The 13,868-nt window shown below is 34.9% G+C and overlaps 1 protein-coding gene across 1 annotated transcript in view; it reads left to right on the top strand.

Moving 5' to 3' along the window:
* LOC148952655 (putative E3 ubiquitin-protein ligase HERC4) overlaps positions 1 to 13,868 on the top strand; it is a 132,829-nt gene that overhangs the window by 33,649 nt on the left and 85,312 nt on the right. The window contains 2 exon segments of the mRNA XM_089089250.1: positions 3,991 to 4,113; positions 11,571 to 11,684. Coding sequence (XP_088945376.1) covers positions 3,991 to 4,113; positions 11,571 to 11,684 — 237 coding nt within the window.

The raw sequence follows: 13,868 nt of genomic DNA, 5'->3' as shown, positions 1-13,868 counted from the left end.
TTTTTTTTTCCCAGGGGTGATTGTATTGACCCAGTGGTCCTAGAATATCGTGGGAGGGCTTATTCGAACGGTAATTAAAAGTTCTAGTGCCCTTATTAAGTGACCAAAAAATGGAGGGCAACTAGGGTCCCTCCCACGATCATTTCTTCCCAAAGTCACCCGATAAAAATTTTGAGATAGGCATTTTGTTCAGCATGGTCGAAAATATCATAAATATGTCTTTTAGGATGACTTAACACCCCGAAGTCCCCGGGGGAAGGGCTGCAAGTTATGAAGTTTGCCCAATGTTTACATATAGTATTGTGGGAAGTATATAGATGTTTTCAGGTATTTTTTCTGGTAATGGGGGGGGGGGTCGGGGGTTATGTGGGAGGATCTTTCCATGGAGTAAGTTTTCATGGGGAAAGGGAAATTGCTATGAAGGGGCACCGGATTTCCCAGCATTATGAAACGATCAGAAATTAAATAAAAAAATAAACAAGTTTTTCAACTGAAAGTAAGGAGCAACATCAAAACTTAAAACGAACAAAAATTATTAAGTATATGAATGGGTTCCCCCTCTAGTCAATACCGCGCTCTTTAAGCCAAAGATTTTTTTTGTATTTTCATAAGAGCTATTTATTCTAATTAACGGCCTTTGTGATTAAGGGGTCATTTTTAAGAATTGGAACAAAATTCAAAATTTAGCGTAAAGAGCGAGGCATTGACTAGAGGGCGAACCCCCTAATATACGTATTAAAAATATCTGGATATAGAAGTTTGTTACGTAAGTTAATTCGTAAGTTACGTATATTTATTACTAATAAAAACATTCGTAAATAAAATTAAACAACTTTCGAGAAAGCCATTTAACCAAATAAAACAAAAATTAATATGCAATTTTTTTTTTAATTATTCATATACTGTGAGCCAAAATCAAAACCTCCATTAATTCAAAAAATTTCAAAAATTAAATAAAAAAACAAACAAGTTTTTTAACTGAAAGTAAGGAGCAACATTAAAACTTAAAACGAACATAAATTATTCTGTATATGAAATGGGCTGTCCCCTCCTCAACGCCTTGCTCTTTACGCTAAAGTTTGACTCTCTCACAACTCTATTTTTTAAAATAATAAAAAACTTTAGCGTAAAGAGCGAGGCGTTGAGGAGGGGACAATGCCTTTCATATACGGAATAATTTCTGTTAGTTTTAAGTTTTAATGTTGCTCCTTACTTTCAGTTAAAAAAACTTGTTTTTTTTATTTAATTCTGTTTTCGAAGACGCTTGCTGCACATTTAATAGCATGGCATCATAGTTCTTAGGCTAAAATTTCAATGACATTTTTCTTCTGTAGATGTAGGTGGCCTACTCTATTCAATTCTCTTATAGGTCTTCCCATGGGACTTAGCCATCCCCTGCTATTAGTTTCAGAAGCTTTATTTGCCTTCCCATTTTAACAAATACTCTTTGAGAAAACCTCTGCTCACTTTCCGTTTCCTGATCATAAACATATAAAAAGATCTAGTTTAAAGGTACCCAAAACTTAACAGAAAAACAAATAAACTTAAATAAAACTTTTTAGCTCAAATGAAATTAAGCAATACAAGAATGAAATAAGAAGTTAAACTGAGTGATTTAGATAGATCAACAGTGAACAGAAATCAGATTATGAAAACAAGGGTTTATTTTCAAGTGAAAGTAAAAAGTAACACAAAAACTTAAAAGTAGCTGAAATTGTTCTCTCTCTGCTCTTTACACTTAAGTTTGACTGGTGCTTTCCTGAAAGCATGTTAGAATGCAACAATCATAGCCTGATAGTTCTAAATTTGTTATTTGCTGATTGCTTTTCAAAACATTTGGACTGCAAATTTTTATGGTTTAAAATAAATACAGCTGAATGAGTCTCTCATATCCGAACCATTTTGGCTAAAAAAAAGTTAGACTCTTTGTATTATTCTGACGTTAGAGGATTTATTCTTCTAGCATGGAATTTAAATAATCCGGGTCTTAAGGCAAAGCAGTAGTGAAGTTGAGATTAACGGTAGTCTTCCCTCCTATATAAAACCCATTCTGTTAGATTAAAAATTAGTTTCTTTATGTTTAATTTAACATAATTCTTGAATATAATGGTCTGTTGTATAATTGTATTCGTTGCATCGAATAAGGTTAGTCGCACCACCCTTACGAATAATTTTATTTTTCTTTCTTTTGTCTGTGCTCTGTTTTTTTGTTCTGTACGAGTTGTTTTCAAATACGTAAACAAATTATGTGGAAGAAAAGAATAAACCTCGTTCATCACAATAACTTATGGTAAAATCAATTTATATTTATGGTCAATAGATATAATTTCCATCAATGGACAAAATCATCTGATTGTGATAAACACGAAATTGGGGACGCTACATAATTTTGCAGAGGCGGAAAAGGGAGTATGATCCTCCTTAATAAGCAGCCATCTTCTATTGAAACCCTATATACGACCTGTAACACATCTCAGATCGTGTTGTTCGGCTGGACGTGTGATTTTTATTAAACAAGACTATTTCAGGCTAATTTAAAAGGACAGAAGAAGAGAGCATAGCATATGGTCGCAATTTATTCTGCCCATATGCTATTTCAATAGGAGTATAAAATTCGTTAATTTGTGTCATTAGGATCCCCTTACCTTTTAATAAGATGAAATCTGCTCCAGTAGAAAAAAAAGAAGAAATTATAATAATTAGAGCAACTTCAGTAAACCGAGTGTAAACAAAAACGAGAAAAGAAAAGAAGGTACAATTTCGTTTGTTTAACGACTTCGATTTTTTTTGGTACATCCACTCCTACCGCAACTGCTACTAGTCTGCTTAGTTTTCTGTCGCTGCTACTATGACTGCCTCGTATAATGCTGTATGTTTTTTTAACTCGTTTTTCTTTTGCTCAAGCTCAATTAGGTTAGGGGATGGTTCTAAATGATTAAATGCTAAGGCTTTTTTTTCTCATAGTACAAGCTTTTGTTTGTTAGGTTTCTCCAGCCTTTCGCTTTCAATGTTTCAACCAACGCAAGACGTTAGTTTCCCTATCATTCAATACTTCAGATTCAACTTTATTCCTATCATTCAGTAGCTGAGATTCAGGTTTATCGATCTGGAAAATTTATTCTTAAAATTTGCTCTGGATTTGCTTTTGTATTGCAAAATTCGTTGAAAACATGAGAAATCATGATTATTTTCCTACACTTTTATGCAAGTTCAGATTGTTCTCTAAGATAAATTCTAAGGAATATCACAATTGTGGCTCGGTGAAAGGATAGAACTTTAATAAACTATTCTAATGATACAATTATATTTTCTTTTCGGTGGAATTTACAACTGTTGGTTTGTCGCAAAATCGCCTGTTTCACTCCAATCATTTAACATCAATTATGCCCTGAAGCCTCGTTTTGCATCAGAAAATAAAATGTAAAATACGAGCTGAAGTATTTTGTGTTGACGTACTCCAAGACACAGTTTGAACTTTGATGTATTCTAATTTTACAGGAAGAATATCAAATTTGCATCTCTTGCTTTCTTCTTCATATTTTTTTTGCAAATATGTGCTTTATAATCTTTATTTTAAATCTGTTAAAACAAAAAGGTTGTATTACCACCGAATCAAATTAGGCTCGTAAGCAATCAATTATTGCACTCTTGCAAAAAAAAACTTTTTTCCCCAAATATAGACTCAAATATCTTTTATATGACAACGATTGACCCAGAAATAAGGAAAAAATGCTTGTAAACTAGTAACTGCAATTTGTTTTTGTTTCAGTTGCTTGATAACATTTGATTTTTTTTTGTAATAGGGATATTCTTGAAATAAGACCTTTCCCTAATTAATGATGCTAATGGCCTATGTTGATTTCTCGCTAATGTTTATTTTAATCGATTGCTACAAGGTTTGTCTTCCAGTTAGAAAAATATCGCAAGTTTCTACCCAATACTCTTTTTCTTTGGTGTTTCTTTTTCATAAGAACGTAGTTTTTATTGCAGAGCCTGTTGACAACTTGCAGCACCAAAAGATTGTCAAAGCTGCAGCTGGTTTCGCTCATTCTTTAGCTCTCGATCAGTGGGGACAAATTTTTAGCTGGGGATGGGATGCCTCCGGACAACTAGGTAAGTTGCAAGCACGCTTTTTGGGGTTATAATTTGTATTCTAACTCACTTTTTTGGATTTCAACCCTTATAATTATGTTCTGTTGAGGAACTTGATTGAGCCGTAAAGTAAATCAAATCACATTTACAACTGGGTGCGAAAAAACCTGGGAGCAAAAGGTTTGTGGAGCAACACCTTAGTCTTGTCTCTCCACCGTTGATTAAACCCTTTAGTTGTCTACCCTTGAAAACTTTAAAGTGGTTTTGGTCCTAAGAAGAATCTTTCTCTCTAAAAAGAAGAGATGAGCCGCTCATTAAAGATGTTCTTGAAATAGAAATTTAAGGTGTCTCCTTTAAAACTTTATTTTAATTTTCCTGCATTACATTCACTGTTGTTGCTTTTGAAAATGCACCATGTATACAAATACTGCCAGGTTATATTGCGGCAAAAGATAGTAAATAATCCACACTTAAGGCTGCGTTGCTTAGCTCCAATACATATCGCTTATTATCTGTTTCTGCTGTGGAAAATTCTAATCTTGTGTCCATCACTACGTTTATCCGCGAAATAATAGTTAACAGTGAAAAACGTTAACAACGCTAAGACTATGTTATTGCCTTGCAGTATTATTTAAGCCGCTCTGATAGCGAGTGACAACCTATGATAAGAAACTTTGAAGTCTTTTAGCACATCAACCGTAAAAATTCCACGATTAAATTTTTTTTAAGCGAAGTCTCCTTGACTGTAGCCAAAAGTGTTTGACCCATTGTTTCAAACCAATTAGTGAAAAAAAACCTGTTTACTTTTTGGAAGTGGAGAGCGGTGCTGGAGAGGCCACGTGTCGACAGGAACTAGAAATTCTTTTTTGAGTAAAGTTAAAAAAAATATACCACATGCCTATTTTGTATTAAAAAGTTCGGGTCATCTAATTTTCACCAAATAACAAATCTTTAACTTCATTATTTGTGCTGCTAGAGTTTTGCGATTTCCGTGTCTCTGTTACTCGTTGCACAGATCTATATAGAAAGTCTTCACTGGGTCTAAAGTAAAATTACCAGCATGAAGACAAAAATCACTGAAAGAGCGATAAAACTTTAAACTTGCCTTATTTCTTCTTTAAACTGGTAGAAAGGCTGTAGTTTTTGATTATATAGACTTTTAGAAGAAGCCTGAGACGTTTTTCCTCAGGATAAGGGAGGCGCACGTGCATCCCGAAGATGGTTTTGCCTATACGGGAAAATAAGATTGCCATCTTCTGGGGAACGAACATATGTACGGATCCCAGTATCTGTGTCATGTTCTGTTAGTGACAGACTAGCTCTATGGTAGAGATCGAGATTACTTAGATCTGATAGATCAAGTTTGAAATGGGTGGTATTGTATGGTGCCCTATCCAATCTCTTTTGACCTGGATGGATAAACTCGTCGTGGATCAAGTGATAAAGCTATGGTACAGTAGTAAGAATGTAGAGGTCAATGATAACAAAGCGTATATTATCTTCTATTGCAATATATGCCTGTTTTCATGCACTGCCTCTCCAAGACTAAAACACCATCACTAACTCAATTCTAACGTTTATGTGCCATTTTTTTTTTTTTTTATTTCAGCATTATTCTTCATCATAGGCAGTACAATACCGCTGCCTAAGTAAAAAGCAATATGGCTTCACTGTATTCTTTTTTTTTTCTAGGGCACTTTGTACAGAAGGAGCGACGTAGAAACGTTGCGGGTATTGGATTAGTATTAAAAGTACCATTGCCTTTTTAGAGAGTAAAATGTGATCAGAGGGCAACAAGCCCCCCTCCCAAGCCTTTCTTAGATGTCTTCCTCTTCCCCTTAGCCCAATCAAGATTTTGAGATAGCCATTTTATTGGAAATAGGCTACCGAACCAAAAACTATGTTTCTATGGATGAGGTGGCCCCCAAAGCCCCTGGGGCAAGGGTTGTAACCTATCCAAGGTGTCCATTGTTTACATATCGGTTTTATTATTGGAAGAAGGGGGCATGTTTGATCCTGTGTCTCCGAAATAGCTACGAATATGAAATTGAAGCCTTCATGAAATGTTGATGGGATTTTGATCTAAATCAAAAGACACAGTGATAGATTTTCAGAAAGGCGTATTTACATTATCTCAGGACCAACTAATAGTAGTAAGTTGAATTTTCAAGTCGCGTTGATGGGAATTTAGAATTAATTTTAAAGATACTATGTTCATCCTGGTTGTTAAACGGGAGTATCTGCAATGCCTTCTAAGTGTATCAATTTGAAATTTTCAGGGAATGTTGAGGGGGATGTTTGAATCTCAGAAAGAGCGTATCTGCTATTTTTCAGGAAAAGCTTCGGGCATTATGCTGAAACTTTCAGGACGTGCTGAGGTTTTCAAAAGGATGTATGTGTCATATTTCAGAAACGGCTAACGGTATGAACTTAAAAATTTTGAGGCAAGTTGAGTTGTCAAATAAATCAAAAGACGCTACGTGCATGATGGTTGTCAGAAGGGCATCTTTGCAATATCTCAAGAACAGCTAATGGTATCGAATTGAAACTTTCGGAAAAGTTGAAGGACATGCTGATAAAAAGACACTACTTGCATTAAGAATGTCAAAAGGGTGTATCTGCAACACATCTGGAATGACCAAGGATATTTAATTGAAGTTTTCAGATAATTTTGAGGTGAATTTTGGACTATACCCAAGATACACTGTGCCCCAAGGTTGTCAAAATGGCGTAGCTGCAATATCTCAGGAAAAGCTAAGGGCATTAAGTTGAAACTTTGAGGACAGACTGAAGGGGATGCTGAACTAAATGAAAAGACACTATGTGTAACCAGGTTGTCAAAATGGCATATCTACAAAATCTCAGGAATAGTGAAGGGTATTAAGTTGAAATTTTCAGGGGATGTTGAACTAAATAAGAAATCACACTGTACATCTAGGCTCTTAAAGGAGCGTATCTGCAGTATTCAGTTATATGAATATTATTAAGTGCATAAATCAGCAGCTTAAGGAGCCTACCTGAAACTTTGGACAGTATTGGACTGGGAGATTAAGTAGATTTTAAGTTTCTGCTTTGGAGGACGAAGGAAAACTTAAGCAAATGTTAGAAGAAAAATGTGGTTGGATTGATTCTTAGTACAAATTTTTTTTTTTTTTTACGTTGATGTGCTGAACATTTGCAGTCATAAAGACAACTGAATTCAAGATTTAGAACACAACGAATCTCTCCCTGAAACAACCTGACCGCATTGATTCTTGGCGTGGTTTTTTATTTTCGTTGGTCAGTATTCGTCTATGTTCAAAGCTATAACATCGTGGAAGTCAGTATGACCTCAGCCCTGCACCAGACTAAAAATTATGCAATTCAATCCTTCTATTTGAATAATACTCCCCCTACCCACCCATCCCAAGTTCTATATTACAATTACGAAATCGAAAAAAATTATGCCAATTTTTTTTATGCAAAATTTTGTTCAAAATATAAATAGCAACCAAAAAACCTAAATTTATATGCAGTAAAACCAAAAAAAACTAGATATCCTTTTGTTAACGAATAAAAAATAAAACAGTGTTAATTAAAACGAAAAAAAAAATTTAAATAAGGCTTTGACGAAAAGAAACTTTTCAAGAAAAAGAACTGTATTAAACCTGATAGGAGCAGAAATTAAGTAAAATCGTAACTCAAATTTAAAACGAACAGAAATCACTATCATCAATCACTATGAACAAATGAGGTACAAAACAAACAGCAATTACGATGGATATTCAAGTCAAACTTTAAACGAACAGGAATTATCATTTGGGGATGTTAGCCCTTCTCCTGTTTGTGGTGTTTTCTGTTCATTGTAAGTTTGACTTGATAATTCATCCTAATTTCTGTTTGTTTTGGGTCTTATTTATTCATTGATAAGGATTTCCCTATCAATGGGTCAATGGTTCATTTAAAGGTGTGATTATTATTTTACTTTATTTCTACTCATGCAGCTCTAAACTTTCCTTTGATAAACTTCTTTTTAAATTTTTTTTTTATTAATTCTAGAAAAAAAACACCAATAAAAGCGAATAAGTCCCTGAACTTTTGAATGAGTGAAAAATAACAAAAAATCACTAGGCAAAACAGAATGGGAGAGAAAAAAAATAGTAAAAATAGTTACAATTCACTAGGGATGGCACCCCCGCAGTGTCAATTTAATTATGTCTCTCTCCTTCATCTCGAATGAAATGTTGTGCTCCGCTATCTCGAATAAAATTTTATGTCTGCCAAAAATCGGGCTTTTCTGACAACCTAACTAACAACAAGCCTAAACGAATATAACTTGCTATTTTCAGATCAATTGGGTAGTAGATTTTGTAACAAAATATGCTAAAAAAAATTTATTCTTTTAAATCTTAATAATTTTTTATTTATTAAAGTTATCAAACTGAAAACATTAAAAATTGTTTTCAGTAAAGTGCAAATTGTGTTCTGCCCTTGAGAAGGCATAGGGTTTGTGAGCCCTAGTCTTGTTAATTTCTGCTCGTTTTGAGTTTGACCCTGTTATTTATTGTAATTTCTGTTCGTTGTGGGTTCCATTTATTTATTGATACTGATTTGTTGTATTTGTATGCTTGGTATTTTATTTGATTCTATTTTTGTTCATTTTCGGTTTAATGGAGTTCTTTACTTTTCCTTGAATTTTTTTTTGTGGAATTTTTTTTTAATCAATTTCTGTTCGGTTTCTATTGACCTAGTTTTTTTCTGGGAAACTGGATTGGAAGGCTGATAGCCCTCCAATTACTTTTGACTCTTAAAAATGGCATTAGAAGTTTAAATTTCCGATCAAATTAGCTCCTTTAAAATATCAATGACATTATTAGTTATGATAGAGCAGCGCTACCTATGATATTGTTTATATGCCCTTTTAATACAGACATGCATATAGTTTTTTCGTTTAATTGACCCCCCCCCCTAAAAGTTTCAACTTATTACCCTTAGTGCAGTTACAGTAACCGTAGAAGTAGCATTAAAAGTAAACATAGTGTCTTCTATCTAATTCAAAATCCGCAACAACTTACCCTGAAAGGTCTAACTTAATAATGTAAGTGGTTATTGTGATAAATAATTCCTGAGACCACACTGGCTAATTATGATAAAACATAAAATCGCGAAGAAAGGAAGAAAACGAGGACAATTAACAGCCAGTGAAAAAATTGAAAAATTATGCAAATATTTCGGTCAAGACCACCGCTTGACCCTCCTCAGTGCAGAATAAAATTGATAAAAATATAAAAAACCAAACCTAGATAAAAAAACGAAGAAATAAAATTGGACGACCCTTTCTTAGTATCGATAAAAGGATAACTGAATAAAAAGCACAAGTCTAAATGGCATTTCACAATTTCATTTTACGTAAAGCATTCTTAAATTATATAATTTTGAGGATGTATGTAAAAACGATCTGAATTGATAATTTCATCATAAACGGGACTTAGAAAAGTTTCTCCAGTGTCTCTATTGAGAGCTACCTTTTGGTGAATGTGCTTTTTTATTTCCGCTGCCTCCCTAAAAACTTACGCCAGACTTATAACAAGGACAGTAATGGAAGTTTCATCGAACAACATGAAATGGTGTGGACTCTCATGCACATGTTGAGCCAAGGCGGAATAAAAAGCCTCAGGCTTTTGGCGTAGCCTCATGGCCTTGTCGATTGAGGACATATGTTCAGATAACCTCTCCCCCAATTGCTGTTGGGTTCTACCAACAAAAAAACAGCCACAAGAACAGAAAGTTCTACAAACATCATTCCGAGACGGGGACTTGTTTTATCTTTGCTATCGTTATAAAAGCTTTTTAGTGCATTTGATTTTTCAAAAGTGATATTAAGTTTATGTTTTTTAAGGATTCTTTTCAGCTTGTCACTCAATTCTGGAATGTAGGGTAGAATAGTGAAAAGTTTCACTGTTCATCGACCAATAGGACGATATCTTTTGGAGTTTATAGAGTTGATGCATTCTTTTCTGCTTTTTTTCGTCTTTTTTTTATAATGGTCTCAAGCATTTTTATGGGGTAGCCATTGCAAAATGGGGTACCCCATAAAAATATTGCAGAACTTACAACCCTTGCCCAGGGCTCTGGGGGGATGTGTCAACCCTAGAGGCATTGTTATTTGTTCTTTATACTATCTTGAACTAAATGGTTATCTCACAATTTCAGTCAGATGCGTTTGGTGAAAAGAAGGGTAGTCGGGGGGGGGAGGTCTAGTTGCCTTCCATCACTTTTGACTCTTAAAAGGGAACGATAACTTCCAATTTTTCAACCAAATGAGACTCCTCTAAAGTTTATACAACCATCCCTTCCATAAAAACCTTAAATGCCTTTGGGACATAACTTACAACCCTTTCCCCCAGGCTCTGGGGGTTTGTTTCAACTCCAGAAGCCTTGTTATATGGTCATTGGACTATTCTGAATAAAATTACTATCTTAAAATTTCATTTGGAGGCATTTCGGACATTACGACGCGTGGGTGGGGAGTAACTGCCCTCCAATCACTCTGAATATTAAAAAAGGCACTAGAAATTCTGATTACAAATCGAATGAGCCCCCTCCGAAGTTTATACGATCAGCTTTTCTATATGAACCTTATATACCCCCAGGGCATAACTTACAACCCTTGCCCTGAGGGCTGTGAGGGGAATGTCATCCTCAAAGACATAATTTCCGGAACTTTGAACGTTCAACTACGTTGAACAAAATGGTTATCTCAAAATTTTGATTGGATGTATTTGGGGAAATGATGTGCGTGTGGGGGGAGGGGGGTTAGTTGCCCTCCAATCAGTTTCGACTATTAAAAAGGGCACTAAGGATCAATTTCCAATCGAATGAGCCCTTTTCGAAGTTTCTTCGACAACTCCTTCGATACGAAGTGCCCTGCTCTAACCCCAAAAAAATAAATAATACATTGTGCCAACATCGTTCTTTACTTTGGCAGCGCTATTTCGCTGCATATGATGAGTTACTAGTAGAAGTAGTTTACCTAGTTAAAAATAGTTTTTTTCGTGTTTCCCCATAAGCCCAATTTCCGTGTTTACTTGGAAAAGTCTTAGAGGTGAATATATTTAGCTGATAAAGTCTGCTTTTACGATTATTTAACCATTTCTTGGTTTCACCACAGAGAAACAGGGGGGCTAGTTGTTAACATCGTGTGACTTCTAAACTTCTTTTTCTTTTTTCTGGCTTATAGTCTCACGCATGATTACAAGAGAACCAATCAGGTTATGAAAGGGTGGGTTTAGACGGCTTCTTTTCTTACAAGTGCTTAAAAAAATAATAATACTGGCCAACAAAACACGTGTTAGACACAAATTGTAAAATCAAAGCATTTTTTTTTTTAAAATAGAACTATAGGGATGCAACTCCTCTTTCTCTTTGGTTTTATAAAAAAAAAAAACTTCTGATGCAATTTTAATTACGAAACACAATTTGTTATTTTATTTTTATAGGCCATAATATTGAACAAAACTCTGTCACAATGCCTAGACTACTCAAGTCTTTAGCGTCAAAACAGGTCATCCAAATAGCTTGTGGCCTTCATCATTCCATGGCTCTCACTAATAGTAAGTTACAGTTTTTTTTGTTTTGTTTTTTCAAGTAGCTGTAAAGGTATGGTTGATGGTAGGCTAGCCGACTCACTGAACTAAATGAAACAATGTGATTGGACGTTGCTAGCCTTGTAAGTGTTGAATATACTTTTCAAAAAAATTCAAATTTTGGTGTAGAGCAAGCATTTTAGTGAATTTATCCAATGAATGTACATTTTGCCTCATTGCTTGGGTTGAACACTCAAATTAAATTCTTGAAAAAGTGCATTCCTGAATAAATTATAGGCTTTCTCGATATGCTGTCGTTTCTTCAGGGAAGAGATGGACTTCTCCCCTCTACATAAAGAAAAAACAAATCAAGTACTGGATATGAAATAAGTTTTTAATAGGCATATACCTAATGAATAAGTTTAAAATGACTTACTTCTAATGTAAGGTTGAAAAATCTGTATCTGTTTTGATAATGGAAGAAACTTAAGTTAATATTTTCGATGAAAATGGAAAAGAGTTTCTTTATGGAAATTGCTAGGCCACGAAGGCCTGGTGCCATCACACTAAATAGAAACTAATGGTTGGGGACTAATGTTTGGTTTCTTAATCCTTACTATATATATATATTGCCAGATGTCGGAAAATTTCTTTCCAATCTATTTCCTCCAGCTTAATATCTAGGTTATGAAATGCCCTCCATTGGTATCTAATCTTAGCTTTGCATTCTTCCATTAGATGCTATCGTTTCCAAAAACTACCTCACGTTTTTGGTAAACTGAAATCATCTCTTCCATTGGGAAAGCTCCATATACCTTAGATAGCTTTAGTAACTATTGGTGTTTCATGCTTATCAAGTTGTTGAAAACGTTTAATCAGACTCGGGTTGAATTTTGGAGTCATTTGCCTTTGCTTTGGATCCCATCTATAGGCCAATTTTGCTCCGCCCTCTCATAGCCCCGTCTCCTTATTGCCACTATCAAGGAGCCTTGAGGGATAGGAATGAAAGTCTCCGGTCCCTAGCATTTCAGTCCTTCCTCAGTCCTTATGCTGCTGACTCTGAAATTATGGAACGTACTGACTCACAAGATAATATAAACTGAATATTAAAAGACGGATGTATTTAAATTTGGGCAGCTAAGAATAAACTCGAGTTGAATGCAAACAAGTTTAAAAGCCTTTGGTTGGGGCTAAGAAAATACAAGCGGCAGAATATCATTAGTTCTGAACGCCCTAGCAATCATCAGCCATACCAAAAAGACCTTGATCAGATGCAGCAGCCCTGATATAACTATAAAGACTTTTAGTTGTGAAAGAAGTTAAAATGAGAGGAAATTAAAGAAAATAATTTAAGAAAGTGTCTGCAAGCGCTTTTTTGGAAGTGTGTAATTCTGGTGTCCAAGAAGTGATTTGAAATCAAGGGAAGGTCATGAAGAGTCAAGGTTTTGGTGAGTGGTAGGGGAGACCGGCTCAGGTTAGCCACAGCCCAAATTCGTCATTTGCATTTAACTAGGGAGCCATCAATAGATAAATTCTTATAATTTAGCGTTTAAGTTGTCATCTAGTAGCGAAAGTTTGGATGTATGGAACTTTGAGTTGAACCCCATTTTCTAGATTTGTATGGTAAGTTGATTTTTAGGGCTTGGAAAGTAAATTTTTGTGTTAAAGAAAAATAAAAAAGTTGGTTTCTTATGTAACGGTAAGAAAAAAACTTTTTATGTCTATAGAAACGTCTGAGACTTAATAAACTATTAATGATAGACATTTACCGCCATCTACGATAACAACTAGAAAGTTCTGATTTTTCTCCAAAGAGGGAAAAAGCCCACGATCGCCATAAAAAACCAGCCCTGATTCGCCAGTCTAGGAGTGGCGAATCTGGGCCTGGCGAACCCGGAAAGCTAAATTTTTGCAACATTTTTCATTGATATTTGCTTCATATTTTGTCAGATACACTCGATGAAGAAACGACAATCCCATATACTTTAGCCTGGATAATTCTGTATGTTTGTATCAAACCTTGCTTGCCCCAGAAAAAATAGCTTGGTCAGGTTACTAAAATTAAACTTAAATTAAAAATAAAACAGCTGGTCAGAGCTCCTGTAATCAAAGTTATTGTATAGAAACAGAACAAGAAAACCGGCTGCAAAAAATATGGAATACCACGGACAGCTCTGAGGGGATACGTCACCAAGGCTGATAAACAGGATG

This window comes from Artemia sp. Qi Xiang Cuo, chromosome 5, assembly GCF_049724085.1.
Source record: "Artemia sp. Qi Xiang Cuo chromosome 5, ASM4972408v1, whole genome shotgun sequence".
NCBI lineage: Eukaryota > Metazoa > Arthropoda > Branchiopoda > Anostraca > Artemiidae > Artemia > Artemia sp. Qi Xiang Cuo.
This window is presented reverse-complemented; position numbering and strand designations above follow the sequence as displayed.